General features: G+C 43.5%; 1 protein-coding gene across 1 annotated transcript in view; it reads right to left on the bottom strand.

Moving 5' to 3' along the window:
* Positions 1–16,796, bottom strand: part of OVCH1 (ovochymase 1) — a 46,725-nt gene that overhangs the window by 21,455 nt on the left and 8,474 nt on the right. The window contains exons 6-17 of the mRNA XM_054034761.1: positions 16,051–16,184; positions 14,756–14,896; positions 14,446–14,576; positions 12,743–12,836; positions 10,416–10,544; positions 9,872–9,943; positions 9,117–9,294; positions 8,628–8,700; positions 7,693–7,888; positions 6,683–6,840; positions 5,247–5,403; positions 3,531–3,635 (exon numbers count right to left, since the gene is read on the bottom strand). Coding sequence (XP_053890736.1) covers positions 3,531–3,635; positions 5,247–5,403; positions 6,683–6,840; positions 7,693–7,888; positions 8,628–8,700; positions 9,117–9,294; positions 9,872–9,943; positions 10,416–10,544; positions 12,743–12,836; positions 14,446–14,576; positions 14,756–14,896; positions 16,051–16,184 — 1,568 coding nt within the window. The remainder of the gene's footprint in view (positions 1–3,530; positions 3,636–5,246; positions 5,404–6,682; positions 6,841–7,692; positions 7,889–8,627; positions 8,701–9,116; positions 9,295–9,871; positions 9,944–10,415; positions 10,545–12,742; positions 12,837–14,445; positions 14,577–14,755; positions 14,897–16,050; positions 16,185–16,796) is intronic.

Genomic DNA, 16,796 nt, shown 5'->3' with positions numbered 1-16,796 from the left:
AGCCCCAGCAATCCAGCTACTGGAAGCAAGATGGGCAACATCCCCAAAGTGACCGAGTGCCCAGTCTGCCAGGCCTTTAAGAGGGGAGACCAAAAAAGAGTTAGTAAAACTGGCCTGACAGCCCATCCAAACAGCCAATGACCCTGGACAGTTCCAGAGTGAACTGGGTATTCAATGGGGAGAAGCCTAACAAAGCTATCCAGCTGAAGCTTTCACATATTCATTGATCTGGACAATTTTCCAGTGGGATGATTTATTCTTTATCTGACACTGGTCTCTGACCAACCTGTCCAGGCCTAGACAACAGGCTCAGCAAGTTAGTGGATGTTTCCTGGGAAAGCAAAGAATGCTTTCCCTGCTTAGAAATCACACAGATAAGGGCACAAGAAGAACAGAGCTGTGTTGGCTTGTGCTCCATGCACACAGAGGGGAATCAAATGCAGCATTTCCCAAGTGGAAAGAGACCCAATCAATAGGGAAATATTTTGAAGCATCTGTGTGAGTGTTGCAAGCAGGAGGAGAGAAAACAAAACTGCTAGTGAGAGGTGTCCCCCTTTAATCCTGTATACAATAGGGCTTTTTGCAGCCCACAGCAGTATCTTTTATAAGCCATAATCTCTCTGTAATAGCGTTAGTACTTTGTAAGTCATTTCCTCCACCACTGAAATTTGTGAAATCCCTGCTAAAGCTAGCACTGACCTCACCACCCCTCGCCCCAGACATTATGCATGAGCATGGGATGCTGACAACGGGAAAAAGCTTGCAGTTCAGTTTAGTAGGCTGGGTGGTTAGGCTAGGAACCCAAAGGAAGGAGTGTGTACCCCATCTCTATTCTATATGTAAGCAAGTTAAATGAATCCTATGCGGAGGTTGCTATGCTGGTAACTGATGCTCTCTGTATGGAAGAGGTACAGCATTGCTAGCAACTGTGTGAGCATCCCCACCCACTACATAAGAACGACCATAATGGATCAGACCAAAGGTCCATCTAGCCCAGTATCCTGTCTTCTGACGGTGGCCAATGCCAGGTGCCCCAGAGGAAATGAACAGAACAGGTAATCAAGTGATCCAACCCGTCGCCCATTCACAGCTTCTGGCAAACAGAGGCTAGGGATACCACCCCTGCCCATCCTGGTTAATAGCCATTGATGGACCTATCCTCCATGAACTTATCTAGTTCTTTTTGGAACCCTGTTGTAGTCTTCGCCTTTACAACATCCTCTGGCAAGGAGTTCCACAGGTTGACTGTACTTTGTGTGAAAAAAATACTTCCTTTTGTTTGTTTTTAAACCTGCTGCCTATTAATTTCATTTGGTAACCCCCTAGTTCTTGTGTTATGTGAAGGAGTAACTAACACTTCCTTATTCACTTTCTCCACACCAGTCATGATCATATCCCCACTTAGTCCCCTACACTGTCCTGGAGGCACCATTCTGTAGGGATATTTCAAGTCTCTATGGCCATTCAAATCCCTGACTTCTGCTGAAATTATCAGCATGGGTGCTAGTTATAGGGTGACCAGATGTCCCTATATTTGGGGCTTTTTCGTATATGGGCACCTATTACCCACCTGCCCCCGTCCCAATTTCACACACTTTCTTTCTGGCGACGCTAGCCAGTTAGCACAGCTTAGAGCACATATTGCTTGCCTGTCTTCTCTGGTAACAGTGCGAGCAAGCTGAGCTGGTAGTATTAACTCCTGAACAGACTGGATTTTTAGAACAGTGAGCAACAGCACTTGGGACCTTGCCAAAGCTAGTGTCTTGTTTAAGGGTTCTTTTGCTTTCTCTCAATGTTTTCACCATTCTTTTCCTTCAATGCTGTCTGCTCAGCTGTGGTAGAAAAGCTTTTTGGGTGTGTTAAGTGTGTGGTAGGTGGTAGAGGTTGAGTCAAGAGCCAAAATTGTTTATCATCATCATCATCATCATATTTGTATTACAATAGCCTCTGAGCCCCAGCCAAAATTGGGACCCAGTTATGTTAGGTGCTGTACATAAGCACAGAAAGACTGTTTCTAACCTGCACAGTTTGCAGTCTAAATAGACAAGACTGACAAAGGGTGGCAGACAGGAAATATTACACCTTTTACAGATGGTGAATTGAGGTAGAAAGAATTAAGTGAATTGCCTAAGATCACACAGGATGTCTGGGGCAGAGGCTGGAACCGAATCCAGTTCTTCTGATTTAGCCCTGTGCCTTAACCACAAAAGGATCCTTCTTTTATGGATGTGCTTGGGTCTGCTCTCATCCACCCCATCCCCTCCACACACAAAAAACAGAGCCAAGCATTCCCTGTGGTCTCCTCCTCTGGAGTACAGAGCCCTGAGAGGTGGCACTTTAAAATCATGCACTCCAATTGTGTCCTTTTTATCTCTCAAAGAAAGCTGTCCACGGTTTATTCAATAGAACGTTCTGAAAGCAGATGGTGCAAAATACCCCTTAGCACCATGGATAAATGGAAATGTTTGGAGCCAAAATCTTAACTACGATGGGCCTTTCTGAAATCCTTGCTGACTCAGGAGTGCCAAGTGTTAGTCCCAGTGCTGTCACTTACTCAGTACTATAGGTGGTCTGAAAAGTAAGTTCCATTAAGGAAAGTAGGTAACCTACATTAGAAACTGATCATTCTAGTAGAGGCTGGTCCATATAAGAGTTATGAAAGTCTGCTACCGCTTTCAGGTAGGGGACTTGGTCCGTCAACTCAAGTGGCTGCATTCCATGCCTTTAGCTCAAAGAGGAGCAGGTTCAGTCCCTGCTCTTGGCCCAAGCAGGGCTGGTTACTCCCTAGTTTACCAGTTTGTGAAAAGGGCATTCTGACATTTACCTAACTTACAAGGATGAGGGTTAATAAATATTTTAAGTCAAGCGAGTCATAATCCTGTGAGAAAACCTGCTAGTTAAGGGCCAAATTCTTATGAAAGTAGACAATGGAGAATTATTCTCTAGCCAACAATCACAATATATTGAATTCCTTGGCCAACAGTTCAAGCAATATTAAAAGGAGGATGGAAATTGTTTTCTGATTGGCAGTTATGCTAGTTGTATGGGGCTGGGAAGGGCACGAGAATATGGTGGCTGGTATCAAATAGCTTAAGATTGTAGTGTGGGGCAATGTAAGGAAAAAACTAACAGCAAGAAGGTTTGTTTTAAAAAAGAAACCAAAAAACAGTCACGGAGGAAAATAGCTTATGGATGATGGAATTCAAAAGAAAACAAGTAATTGTTTGTTGCCCCCAGTTTAGACTCCTACAGCTATAGATTCTCTTAGCTTGTCTGCACTAGTCTCGAGGTTAAAAGAGGACTATTTGTATCTAACCGTAAGATTTCTTATCAATAGGCAATTCCAAGAAATCCACTGTAATTTCAAAGTTTTTGGCCTTTACACACTTTGGCAACAGTTGCCTAGCTTGGCACCCTGTACAGTACTACCAAGCTGAATCTTGGCCCACTACCTTCCACAGGATACAAGGGTCTGCAAGAGACAGACCAGCAGCACTATTAACTGAATGTAGCTACAGAAGAGTTTTTACCTTGTCTGTATGCAGCTCCTGTTAGTTTTGTAGGCCGTTTCATTGGTGTCTGTGTTAAGGTTTCATGTCCATCATTACTTACCTGAAGTGCATTTGGTTCAATCTCTGTAGAGAGAGATACATGTCTATTACTAGGACAGTTTAATAAAGATGTCCTGGGCTATGTATAATCTGTAGAGACACAGCTTTGTGGGAAACCAGACAGTACCCATCCACAGGATTAAGACATCCCACCAAGAGTCAGATTGACCATAGCCTTGCTCGTGAAGTGATAATGGAATGCTAAACCTTTCAAATGAAGCCATCTATATAGAGGCAGAAGTGAACACGAGCAAACGATAGTAAAACCTCCACCATAGAAACTGATTTACAGGTAAAGATCTGTGCACTTCTCTTCCTGAGACTGGTTATCTTGGGGTAAACTCATGAAAAAGCAGAACTATAGAAAGCTAATGCCCAACAACCATCGATACTAGATCTTCCAATATAGAAGAGACCTCTAGCCATCTTCTAATTCATCTGGGAGAGATGACTGAGACTGCTACCCTCATGAACTGCACTTGCAATCCTGAATTAGTAGTGACCATTGTAAAAAGGCTTTTTTAAAAAAGCTCACACTGAGGCCCTGATTATGTTGAAATTCATTTCTTCTTCCTCATTTGAGTTAAGAGCAGGTCTAAAAGTCATGTTTAATCTATGAAAAGGCACTGGATGACAACTGCTCTAAGCAGGCCAACAAGTGAATAGTTTTAACCCCTTATGCCAGAAATCAGGATGGGGAACAGAGCTGCATTTGCCACCACTGCAGTTCTGCTGGTAGACAATTTTTAAAAAATATATCTATATATAAAAGCATTATGCTGAGTCACACACAGCTAGAATATCAAAAGGGTTTTTTTTGCTAACCAGAGTAGGTTTTAGTTTTGCATCCTCCTGAACTAGCTTGACAAAATACAGGATGGATAATTAGGAATATCCCTTGGGATGGATGGCAGCCACATCAGCAGTGAAATTGCTGTGGGGAAGAAATAAGTGGTTTGCTCTACTTCAGTTAGGAAGACATCCCAATTCCACAGGCATGGCGGTTTGTGAGGCTACTAAGTAGGACTCGGAGACCACACACACTGCCTTAAAACATTCTTCCTGTCATCTCTAAGTGTTCCTTGCATTGTAAAGAACATGGTCCACTTCCTTTTAAGAGGCACATACTGTATTTTAGTCAGTCATTCTCTAGTGAGCTGTGTTATTGATTACTCTTTCGATAGCACATACTCAGAAGTGTTCAAAATGCACTTGTCTAGAGTTTGGTGTGTACTGGTGCACTGTACTTCATTTCAGATTATCCCGGAAGTCCTGCATTTCTAAAAATTGGGCTGATAGAAAATTATTTTTCCACAAAAAATGTGGGGAAAAAAATGCACAGAAGTGTTTTGTCTAAAATTTCCTGTAAGGTTTCTGTCTCACACACACTCCTCCCTGAAAACTGGAAAATTTTTGGTTTAAAAAAGTTTGGGATGTTTGTTTTTTTTCTGATTTTTTTTTGTTGGTTCAAAAATCAAATAAAGTGATTGTAAAAAAAAAAAGAAAATTTTTCATCCAAACACACACACACACACACACACACAAAATCTATCTGCTGTCCACAAAATACTTTGAATACTTCCAGCAAGCTCTTCCTTTAGGGGACACACTGCTTAGAAGAAAGAAGATATTTACCTCTTATTGTGGATTTGATCCAATCCAGGAAGACCCTCACCCTTGTATAAACTCCTGGTTTCTTTGGCCTGGCACAACCAACACCCCAGCTGATGATGCCATAAAGAATAAATGGCTCTTTTTCATTATAGCAAACCAATGGGCCACCAGAATCACCCTGAAAGCACACAAACAGAGGGACTTCTTAGAATATTAGTAGAAACTTCCTACATTCATTCGTCTTCTACAATCTTAGTTACAAAAGTGAAGAGCAGTCACAGACCATAGATAAGGGGAAAAAGTTTGAATAGGAGAACTGAGTGTGCCCAGCTCATGCTCCTGGTTTCTTAGTCATGGACTGGGATGGCTAATTCAATAAATCAGATTGTTAGTAAGGCAAAGTGGTCTGGAAGACTGAACACAGGGTTGGGAATCAGGAGGTACTAAATTCAGTCACATTTTATATAAATATTCCATTTATAATCTGTATTAGATTCCAAGCTTGTCACTCTGAAATGTTGCACACCTGTAGAATCAGTGTGAAGTGATGTAAACAGCAACAACAATGGTTGTAGCTCTTTGTGTTTAAAGTACCACCAGGTTCAATCATCACTGGGTTTTGCAATCTGTCATTGTCCATTTTTTAAAGTTCTCAGCCATTCTGACTTTACAAATGACACCTGTGCAGTGTCAGCTACCATAAGACACATATCTAAGCCCTGCCAGGACTCCTAGACCACTGTGATATAGATAACCAACCACCACTCTTCCTCGTACAACCAATGAAATCAATGCATGCAAATTAGCTGTGGAGTGAGACTGCACAGATAGTATATTACTTGGCTCAATTGCCATAACCATGGAACAGAACAGGCCTTCAGCTCCTAGTTTATCAAGGGTTAATAAAGGTAAATAGAAATGAAATGTGTTACAGGCATGAATATTTTGTATTCTAGAGATAAGCACACCAGTAGGCGTTACAGACTGTTATAAGCAACCTATTGACCGGTTGGATTCTAGAACAATTATTAAACATTACTCTCTCATATAACTAATATAAAACGTGCGACCCAATATTCTAACCTGGCTTTGTCATCTATTCACTGGGTAGGATTCAAGAAACATAAAAGGAAGAACGTTCCCCTCGCCCAGAGTTACTCAGGCCCGATCACAGTTACAGCTGAAAGCCCAAATACACCACTGGTTGTTTTTGCCACTAAGCTTCTCCAGCTCCATGTTTTGAATTCAGTTCTAGTTTGGGCTAATTGTGTTTATTGTTTTTTGATGCTCTATGCATTGCCCATTCCTGCTGTAGACAGTTATCGGGGGCGGCTGCCTTGTTGGTAAGATTTGGTCTACCAGAGTTTTCCCAATGCTTTCTACCACATTAAAATACAGCAGAAAAACAAATCACCAAGACTCATCTTCAATGGTACTTGCATATAGTAGCAACTCACCTGGCAGGAATCCTGCCCTCCAGAGGAAGCAAAACCAGCACAAAGCATTCTAGCGGTGATCCCTCCGGGGTGATTAAAATAGTAATTTTTCTCACAGACTTCACTCTCAAGTATGGGTACTTGTGTCTGCTGCAGTCGACTAGCAAGGCTCCCATCTGCTGGGGGGAGAAATTGGCAGAGGAACATTTATCACATTGCAAGCTATTTGCAGGGTTAAAGAACCTGCTGAGAATACAAAACTGGAGACGGAAACCAACAGAAAGAGACGTCGGCAAAAACACACGTTTCCTCAGGTCCCCTTGCTAACAGCCACAATTCTAATCCAACCAGGCAGCTGAGTACGGGAACTGGATTTTCCTCCAGGTTCTCTGAACCTTCTGGTTATGTAATACAGGCTGGTGCCTGTACGCATTATGTCAGACTGTGAAGGCTCCCCTTTGCCAACAGTACAGTATAGCTATTTCAGAGCAGAAGTAGATGCTCAATTTGGCTTTGCTCAGCAAATGGACTCAAACACAGCTCCTGCTGGAAAAAGCCAAGGTTTTAGCTAGTGTCTCCCCAGCCTACCCCAAGTTTGTCTCCGAATGACCATACCTCTTGTTGAGGAGCCTCTCCTCAGTGCCCTGATCATTTTAACCCTTTGATGGTTTGTGAGGCTTCCCACTCCCTACAAACCAGAAAGTAAGATCCAGAACATAAAAGCAAAAGCACGGGAGCTTTACTTAACTGCTAGGCGTGGAATCCTGGACACGATTCTAATTATAGCTAGACAGCTGCAAATCAGCCAGCCCATAAGCAACACATCTATTTGTACAGTGATAGCAGAAAGCTCCTAAATGCTAAAAATCACCTGTGCGTAGGAAGAGCAATGGATCCTGCCATCCACTCCCCACCCAGCATAGTGCACAGCACACCCGACAAGGATACTAAGAGATGCAGGACAGAGGTAGAATCTTCACAGACATTTCTATCTTGTTTGCCCATTTAGAGAAGAAGAACATACTACATACCTTCTTGGGTGCTCCCCCAGCCAGTCATGGTGCACAGAACAGAGGAAGGTAACGGTTGTGTGCTGTTGGGCAAACATATTGGCCTCACAACAGTGTTATACTCCAGAGGGACATCCAGTTGGATCAGTGCAATATCAGAGTCATAGCTCACGGTATCAAAGTCAGGGTGCACCACAATAGTTTTCACCCTTCTCACCTGTACCAAACAGGATCAAACGTTAATGAAGCAAAATGATGAAATCAAAGAGGCTGGCCCAGGGAAGATACAACTGAAAATGGACATTAAAGGGAGATGGGTTTAAAGTACATTTTGGAAGAGATAAATCGGTGTCAGGCTGGAGAAGAGTCAAAACAGATTAAAAGAGGGAAGATTCAGGACTCTGGAGGTCACCTCAGTATAGCCCCCAACTCTTGGTTACAGATGGGCCACAAATGGAAGAGACGGTCTTAAAATCCCCTGAATTTAGGAGCGAGGATTCTATTTCATTTTGCTAATCTAAGCGGATACATTTTTGCAGAAGACCAACATAAACTACCCCTATGATTTTGCCCCCTTGACTCAACTTAATGCATAGAAAGGCACTGGTCAACAAGTGATTCTGTAGGAAGATGTATTGCCCAACATTAAGACAGCACGATGCTGTGTTTTGCCAACTACTAAACTTAAAAAAAAAAAAAAAAAAAAAAAAATGATACTAACAAGAGAAAGCCTTAAAAGGTATCATCAAGGATTAGGTTTGCCATGCAAGTCCACAGACTATATTGTTTCAAATGCTCTTCTTCCCTTTGGTCACCCAAGACACCCACCTTTCTTTGGTTATTTCATCTTATTCGTTAGCACCGGGTTTTATTTAGCGCACATGGATCTATTACAAAGAAGCAGGGAAGAGGAATCAACACAACCCACATTTTAGCTTGTTTTGTTTAGTCTCTACCTGTTCTGTTGACTCCTTCAGGATTCTATCATGGTCTCCCACGATGACAGTCCAATGCAGTGGTCTGTTTGTTCTGTAAAATAGAAATAACTGCACTGGATCTGTGTATAACCAGCCTTATGTATTCCTTATTCAGCATACTGACCATCTTTTGCTTGGTCTTCAATGCCAGTTTAATTAGTCACCTATCCCCCAGACTGACGAGTCAGAGTTTCACCATGACAAAGTCTTCTACAAGTGGAAGTTGCTGAAATACACCAGATCTAATTTTATGTGAACCCCTTCTCCCCCACTGAGCCAATGTTTTCCACTGGAAAAGGCTAAACTACAGCCTTGGAAACAAGCAAAGGAGAGTTTTATAAGTGGGAGTGTGGGTACTTTTCAGCATTGTTTCTCTATCCTAGAGGAGGGGACATACACTGTCCCAAAAGGAATATCTGTGCACATAGAAGCACAGGGAAGCATTTGCCAGAGAGATTTACTCACGACTGTATACAGTGGGCTGCTGTGAGTACCCATGTTGGACTGATGATGACACCGCCACACTGATGGTCACCTAAAAATTGCAAGCCTGCCTGCCAAGGCCAGCAATGGGGACATGCTTCTTCTCCCCCGACAACACGTCCAGACAGCCACTGTGGACTAAATGGGGGAAAGCCACAGACATCTGCAACACAACAGCCAGAAAGCTAGTGAGTGACACACTGACTTCCGAGACTCTCTTCCTTTGCATCACATTAGTTTTGTTTGCAATTAAGACTATAAAGCAGATGCACCCCAAAGAGATGCAGTACAGCAGGCTCCCTTCATAGGGGTAGCAGCTGGTGTGGTTATTTATTTTGAGTAGTAGAAATGCAAGCTTGATGTAGGTGGCTGAGAACTTGAATCCTGGACAGAGGTTCCATATTATACCTCAAAGAACAAATAAAGCCCAGACAGATGCTTGTATCTTTCTCCCACCCTATAAATACATGGATCAATTTCAAGTTTTCCTCCCCCAATCCAGGTTGGAAAGGATTAAACTAGATGGATAATGTGGCACTGGATGGGCACAACCCCTGAAAGATAAGTGAGCATTTCTCCCCATTTCTTCACTCTGAATATGTTTTATACCTCCTTACTGTGTATACCTTACAGCCCATGTGCACCTGCACCACTGAAGTCTCTTTCCTAAGGATCCTCTGGTTATAAGACAGGAAGAACTATTGACACAGCCCATTACAATTAGTTTGTTACCAACTTACCTAAGGGGATATTCTTTGGAGTGGTCGTCTGTAGAACAATTGGTTCTGCAACTACTGATTCAGCTTCTTCTGCTGAAGACAGAATAAATGGAACTTATTTTACTCTCAAGGCATCAGTCATGGCCCCACTTCCTTCTCCTCCCTCCAAAGCCCCAATCCTGTAGGAGGACCTCCTACAAGTGAAGTCCAGACCCTTCAATGTTAGCAGCTGGCATATAAGAGCGCGAAGCAACAGCAGTCATTCAGGGAACTGTTACCTCAATTTCCCATGCCCACTGCTGTAATAGGGCAGCAGTCCCTGGATGGGATACTTCTAGAAGTAGTTCAGAATGCCACAGAGTCTGCAAGTTTCAGGTATCAAAAAAGTGTCAGTGTCCTATCGGTGTTCCCAGTGTGGGAATTCTGATTCCTTACCATTGTTGAAAGAACTGAATTCTCCCAGTAGAAACCGTTCCATCTTGAACTGCCCCAGCATAGTGATAGGGGATTATTTCAAAACTAAGATCAAGAGTTCAGAACACATACCAAAGGTCTTTCCACCAACCTGAAGAAACAAAGGTGAATCTGGCCTTAAACCCTCTGAAGTTGTTCTCCCCATCGCTTTCAAAATGTATCAACATTTCATTGCCAGGGCTCAGAATTGGGCTGGGGGTTGAGAACCCACACAGATTGGCTGTAAGAAAAAGCAAGGAAACCCCCATGCTTTTAAAATTCAGAATATCACTTTAAACTCATCTCCAGCTTTGCTAAACTTTGTCCACAGGAGGGAAAAACCAAACAGGGACTTGTCATTTTCACTTGGCTCAAAAAGCCATTTTGTGGGGGACATTTTTTTTTTTTTAAATTTGAAACAAACACTTTGGCCAGGTCCAATTGAAGGGTATCCAAGGAGAAGGAAGTAGTGGCCTAAATTAAGCTACTATATACTCTCAGGAATGAGACAACGTTCTAGTTTAGTTCCTATAGTGGAAAAATTAACAAAAAACAAGTTAGCTGCATAAGTGCCTCCCACCAAGAGAGCCTCTTAAAAGAGTTGCATTTGCCATCTATATACGATGGGCATTCAATGCTTCTTAAAATGGTGGCTGACGTGTGTGTGCAGGTTTGAGGATCTGGAGCAGAACTGGCAGCTCCCCTTCTCGCTCTCTCTGCCTATATAAAGCACTCAGTCTCCCTACTGCCTGGCTGCTAGGAAATTTTCCACCAGAATGATATTCCAACAGAACATGTGGATTCTGAAGAAAAAAAAAAATGTTGCTGGAAAATTTGGATTTTCTTCAGGAAAATCCAAATGAGAGCTCTTTGAGCTGCGAGGATCACTGTAGGAGGAGACTGGCAGTCTGGGGAAAAAGCTGAAAAGTTCTGTTTTGGTTCTTCCCAAATGGACTTTTTTAAAAAATATATATATATAGAATTTAGCTCCCATAAAAATGTATTTGAATCTGACTTTGTCCTGATTCAGAATTAAAATGTTTTCAAGAGTTCACAATTTTTTTGTGGTAACTAACATCTGTTTTCTGGTCCACTCTACCGCTAATATTTATTTTTAAAAAACCCTCATACATCACATTAAAGACATGAAGTACGATGACCATCAGGTTGCAGATGGACAAACAGAAGGGAAGTGACTTGGCCAAGGCCAAGTGTCAAAGCCAGGATCAGAATTCAGAATTTCTTGCCTCTCATTCCTCCGCATTGTACTGGTTTCCCCTCCTCCCCCTTGAGTCAGGTACAAGTCTGCTGTCCAACAGTTGTCCTGAAATTTTGTAATAAGCGTCTCCCACTTTGAGTACAGAGTTATTTTTCTTCAAAATGGAAATGTGATTCAGTGAATTGTGTTTTAACTCACACTGTGTGGAGGAAAGAAGTTCCATGTCACAAAGGATTGCAATTTTGAAGTCTGGCTTCATTTCTACTTGGAACAAAAGCCCCCAAATTTCAAAATTCTCAAAGGAATATTCCTAACTGAAAATTTGAGAGTGAAATGTTGTTCACAGTATTGTTACAGCTGTGCTGTCTCTCCGCTATCCTGGGACCAAGATGGGTGAGATAGTGTCTTTTATTGGAGAAAAGAGACGCTTTCCAGCTGAAGAGCTCTGTGTAACTTGAAAGCTTCTCTCTTTCACCAACAGAAGATGGTTCAATAAATTATATCCCCTCACATTTCACCCTGAAAGATAAGGTAAGTATTATTTTGATTTAGAGACTTTTAGAATTTTATATCATATAAAATCAAGATTCTAAACAAAAAGATGTTTGTAAACAAAATGTTTCATTTTGACATTGGTAGATTTGCGCCCTCCCATATGCCCCCGATTTTGTTATGAAACAAAGTCCAGCAAAATTGGTTAGATTTCATGAAGTGTTTCAATTTTGACAGACCTGCACAGTCCAGCAGACTATGGTTCTGTCAAGGTCCCCCTGACCAGCTTTAATTTTTACCTTCTTTGAATGCAACAAAGCAGCTAGAAACAAAGTGGAGAACCAGCACTATGGACTGCAAGGTGCCAAGCACTCTGTCCCCATCCCACAGAGCACGGGAGCACATACTTCAGTGCTTTGTTGGATCAGCAACACAGTGCTCAGCCCCTGGCAGGATTAAGCCCAGCATGACCAGTCAGATCTCTGCAGTCCACCAGCAAGAACTCCAATGGTTTGGGAACCACGATGGCACTGGAACACCCTGCTGTACTGAGATGTGCAAGGAGGCGGAGTTAAAGCGGTTGTAGGAACCTTAATTTTGCATTTTCTGACTAAAGTGGTTTAATTCTACCACCGAAGGGTCACTAATGTAGCTTGTACTCTTTTGGCAGCAAGCTATTTAAGTCTTCATTTCTGTAATGGATTCTACATGTGAGATTGAACGAATACCCAGCTGGTGCTCATCTTGTGTGTCACTGTAAATGACAACTGCATCATAGATACAGCCCTCGCTGAATTCAACAGCAAAGTCTTCAAATTCCAGCTGGAAAGAGAAGAGAGACAAAATTAATAACTGGGGGTCTCTCTTTTTACCCCCTTTGTAAGCAAAACATGAACTCTAAATTTAACTCTGAGTCTTAGTCATTGCCAAGATTTGAGTAACAGCTATAGAGCCTGTTCCTAGTGCACCTCAAAAGAAGGTGAAAAGATGCATGGGCTCTTTAAATCTACCAAAGTTTACTTTGAGCACCTCTTGTAGTGGAGCTGACCCACCATGCAGTGGAACTAAGCTTGTCCCTTTCTGGCCAGCGTTGCTTTCCGTGATCAGCTAAAAGCTGACGAGTTTGCGGCGGCTGAACCACAGAGGTGAGTTTAAATAGAAATTGTCATTTTTTTTTAAAAAGTTTTTAAATCAAAGCCTACATTTTCTCTTTAAAACTATCACATTATCATCACAATGACCCTTTAAAAATCCAAACCACGGTTGGCTGTCGTTTGATTCTGAAACGCTCAGCAGCAACAATAGCGTTGCCTGTATAAAAACCCCAAGCGTGTGTATTCAGTGTCTTAATACAGACAGCAGATTACAGAACTGTATGAGCATTAGTGAGAGGCCAGCCCATGAGCAACAAACCTGCATGCACTTAGACAGACTTGGGTTTAATGATTCTTTGCTTTTACACAAAGGCAGCAGGGGACAGACATTGCCTTGGACGGTACAATACAGTAGCTTTATTTTTATCTTTGGGTAAGGTTAATCCAACAGGTAACCTCACTTTAGCTGGCACAATTGCAATGACAACAGGAGGAAGGGCAGGCATCAAACCGCAACAGCAAAATGTCACTTCCAGCACCCCCAATAGGAACAGTCATCACATGCGTCGGTCCTAGCTACTGCTTGCTTAGCTCAGTACCATTTCTGCATGTTTAACATTCTGGTGGAAGAAGGGGACTAGATAGAGAGCAAGGAGGGCAGGTGGTCAGGTTCTGTCCTCCACATCCCCACCCCGCCCTACTGAAACCTTGCACTATCTTTCCCAAGATCAGCGGCAGCTCCAGGAACCAGCGCTCCAAGTGCATGCCTCGGGCAGCAAGCCAAAGGGGGCGGCCTGCTGGTCCCTGCGAGGGTGGCAGTCAGGCAGCCTTCGGCAGCACGCCTGCGGGAGGTCCGCCGGTTCTGCAGATTAGGCGGTAATTCGGCGGCAGGTACGCCGAATCTGCAGACCTCCTGCAGGCATGCCACCGAATCCGCGGGACCGGAGACCTGCCAAAGGCAGCCTGCCTGCCGTGCTTGGGGCGGCAAAAAAAGCTAGAGCCGCCCCTGCCCAAGATGCAGTTACATTAATTGGAAGGGCTGATACCAACCAGCTTCAAGCATCTACAGCAGCAACAGTTCAGTATGCCAGTTCATACAGGGCTATACACACCATCTAAACTGGTTAAAACACACCCTGTGAGAAGCCTAAGCTTGTGCATTGTAGATGTTTCCAGCAGGATTTTATTGAATTGCTTCCCTGAGCAGTCAATGGCAGAGGTTTAAAAGCAGCATCTCCCTTCACTGGGGAGATGGTTGGGGTTGGCCCTGCTTTGAGCAGGGGGTTGGACTAGATGACCTCCTGAGATCTCTTCCAACCCTAATCTTCTATGATTACCTTTATGACATTCTCTACTGGGGCTTCAATGAACCAATGGCACTTCACGTTACTGGGATACAAGCCAGGGTAATTAGCAGTATCAATCTTTCCCTCTTCCACCAGCACTGCAACACTTCCACAACCAGAACCTATCATATTGGGTTAAGAAGAAAAAGTCAGATTTAATAGCTAAGTTAAAAAAAACAAAAAACAAAACAAAACAAAAACAAAAAACCTACTACCACCACGTGCACCAGGGATGGTTTCTTTGGTTTTAAAGGGGGTCAGGTGGCAGAGAAGTATGTACAAATGGTATGTCTGAAGTCACCTGCTTCCGATTCCTTATGTATAGCTGTGAAGGTGAATTCAAAGCCACTGCCGGTGTTGCTTCCATCAGAAACGAGAGTAACCATTGCTTGGTTAGAGTCTATCAGCAAGGGGGTTGGTAACACATCCCCACAGATTTTACCTACAGGGAAAAGATTAGACTTATTGTTTAGGGTGGTAGCATACACACACACACACACGCTTTGTCAGATAGCTTACTTTTTCAGATTCACTAAACTGTATACAATATTGGAAAGTCACGTATTCCAGGGCAGACTCTGCGAAGACTACTCCAGCATCAGTTTCAGTTGCCTATAAGGTAAAATGTTTGGAGACGGAACTGCATCCAAAACAACCACAGAGGCGATTCAGCTCAAGGTTTCATGGTGGGCGAGTACTGGCACATAGCCACTAGTACTGTTCAGAGTATAGAAGGAGCAAAGATTTGCATGAAATATTTATTCTTTAGCAATTCAGTCTCAAGAATGGATAATAAATTTAGACTGCAAGGGAAAAGTCCCGTCATCATTTATCCATAAAACAGACATTTATTGTGCTGTATAAGTTTGAGTCAACAAGATTTTTCAGATAGGCAGAATTATGTCTTTATCTTGCATGTTCTGCGTTGTACCATTGTCATTGACCATCCTTCAGTAAGGACTCCAGCATCAGAAACTGGCTGGCAGTTTTGTTGATGTACGAGGCCAATTAGATGACAGTTCAGCTATATGGGGCTAGTAGGAGTGAAAACTTGTTTTTTATACAAGGCAGAAATAGGAGTTTGAAAAACACAGTGGAGAAAGTCTGAAAACTGTCTGTGTAAAAAAAAAGTCTATAGTCGCGCACTAGCAGTCAGAATGGACATGAATATCTACCTCTCCCCCTCCCCCCACCTCCCTTACTTAGCTTTGCTTTGCCAGCTTCAGTGCCAGGGCAGCAGGGCCGGCTCCAGGGTTTTGGCCGGCACAAGCAGCCAAAAAAAAAAAAAAAAAAAAAAAGCCGCAATCGCGATCTGCGGCGGCAATTCGGCGGAAGGTCCTTCGCTCCGAGCGGGAGTGAGGGACCATCCACCGAATTGCCGCCGAATAGCTGGACCTGCCACCCCTCTCCGGAGTGCCCGCCCCAAGCACCTGCTTGCCAAGCTGGAGCCGGCCCTGCAGGGCAGATGACAGTGAAAGGTTCCTTGATTTGTAATAAGACACGAAAGGGCTCAAACGTCATCAATGTTCACGTTTCAGATTGCTAATTGCCCGCCATGCCAAGTATTGATATAAGAGATTAAGGCATTCTACATACCAATTAGCTCTCTTTTGTCCGAATAGAAGGACACGTAGTCATGGTCACACGTGATCTGGCTCTCAACGTCTAATCTGGTGAACTGTATCAATATAATCTTGTCTTCTGGCACAATTATATTCCACACGCACAGGCTCAAAACAAAGAAACACTTAAGTCAGACAACAGAATCAGGGCTAGAGTGAAATTTGTGTGACTGCACCCTTCCCTCCCAAGCAGCTCCAAGGGGTGGGGGTGCATGCTGGAGTGCCAGAGGGAGTTTAAAAGACACCAAGGACAGAACACATTATCATAAAGCAAAGTAGTTTATGCTTCATCAGAGAGGGGCTTAGCTTCTTCCCAGAACTATCACCTTCCTCCTTCACTCTGCCCTGCACCACCACCTAGCCACCTACTTTAACTTGGTCTGGCCTCAGCATTAAGTGTTCTTAAAGCCCTCCAGGTCACTCCAAATGTGTTTCCACAACTCTAATGTAGGGAAATTCAGATGGTTGACAATACTCTTTCTCCATCTATGGATGGAGAATGTAGAATGCATGGATTAAACCAGGTGTGTGCGCATTTCAGGGCCGGCTCCAGGCACCAGCCCACCAAGCTGGTGCTTGGGGCGGCACCTGGAGGGAGGCGGCGCAGCACTCCGGCCCGAGAGCGGGGCTGCGACCGGGCTTGCCGCCGGGGAGAGCAGAGCCCCAGCGGGGCTCGCCGCCCTCCCCCCGGCGCAGCCTCTGGCCGCCGGGCCTCCGCTC

This window comes from Malaclemys terrapin, chromosome 1 (genome assembly GCF_027887155.1).
Source record: "Malaclemys terrapin pileata isolate rMalTer1 chromosome 1, rMalTer1.hap1, whole genome shotgun sequence".
In the NCBI taxonomy this organism is placed as follows: domain Eukaryota; kingdom Metazoa; phylum Chordata; order Testudines; family Emydidae; genus Malaclemys; species Malaclemys terrapin.
This window is presented reverse-complemented; position numbering and strand designations above follow the sequence as displayed.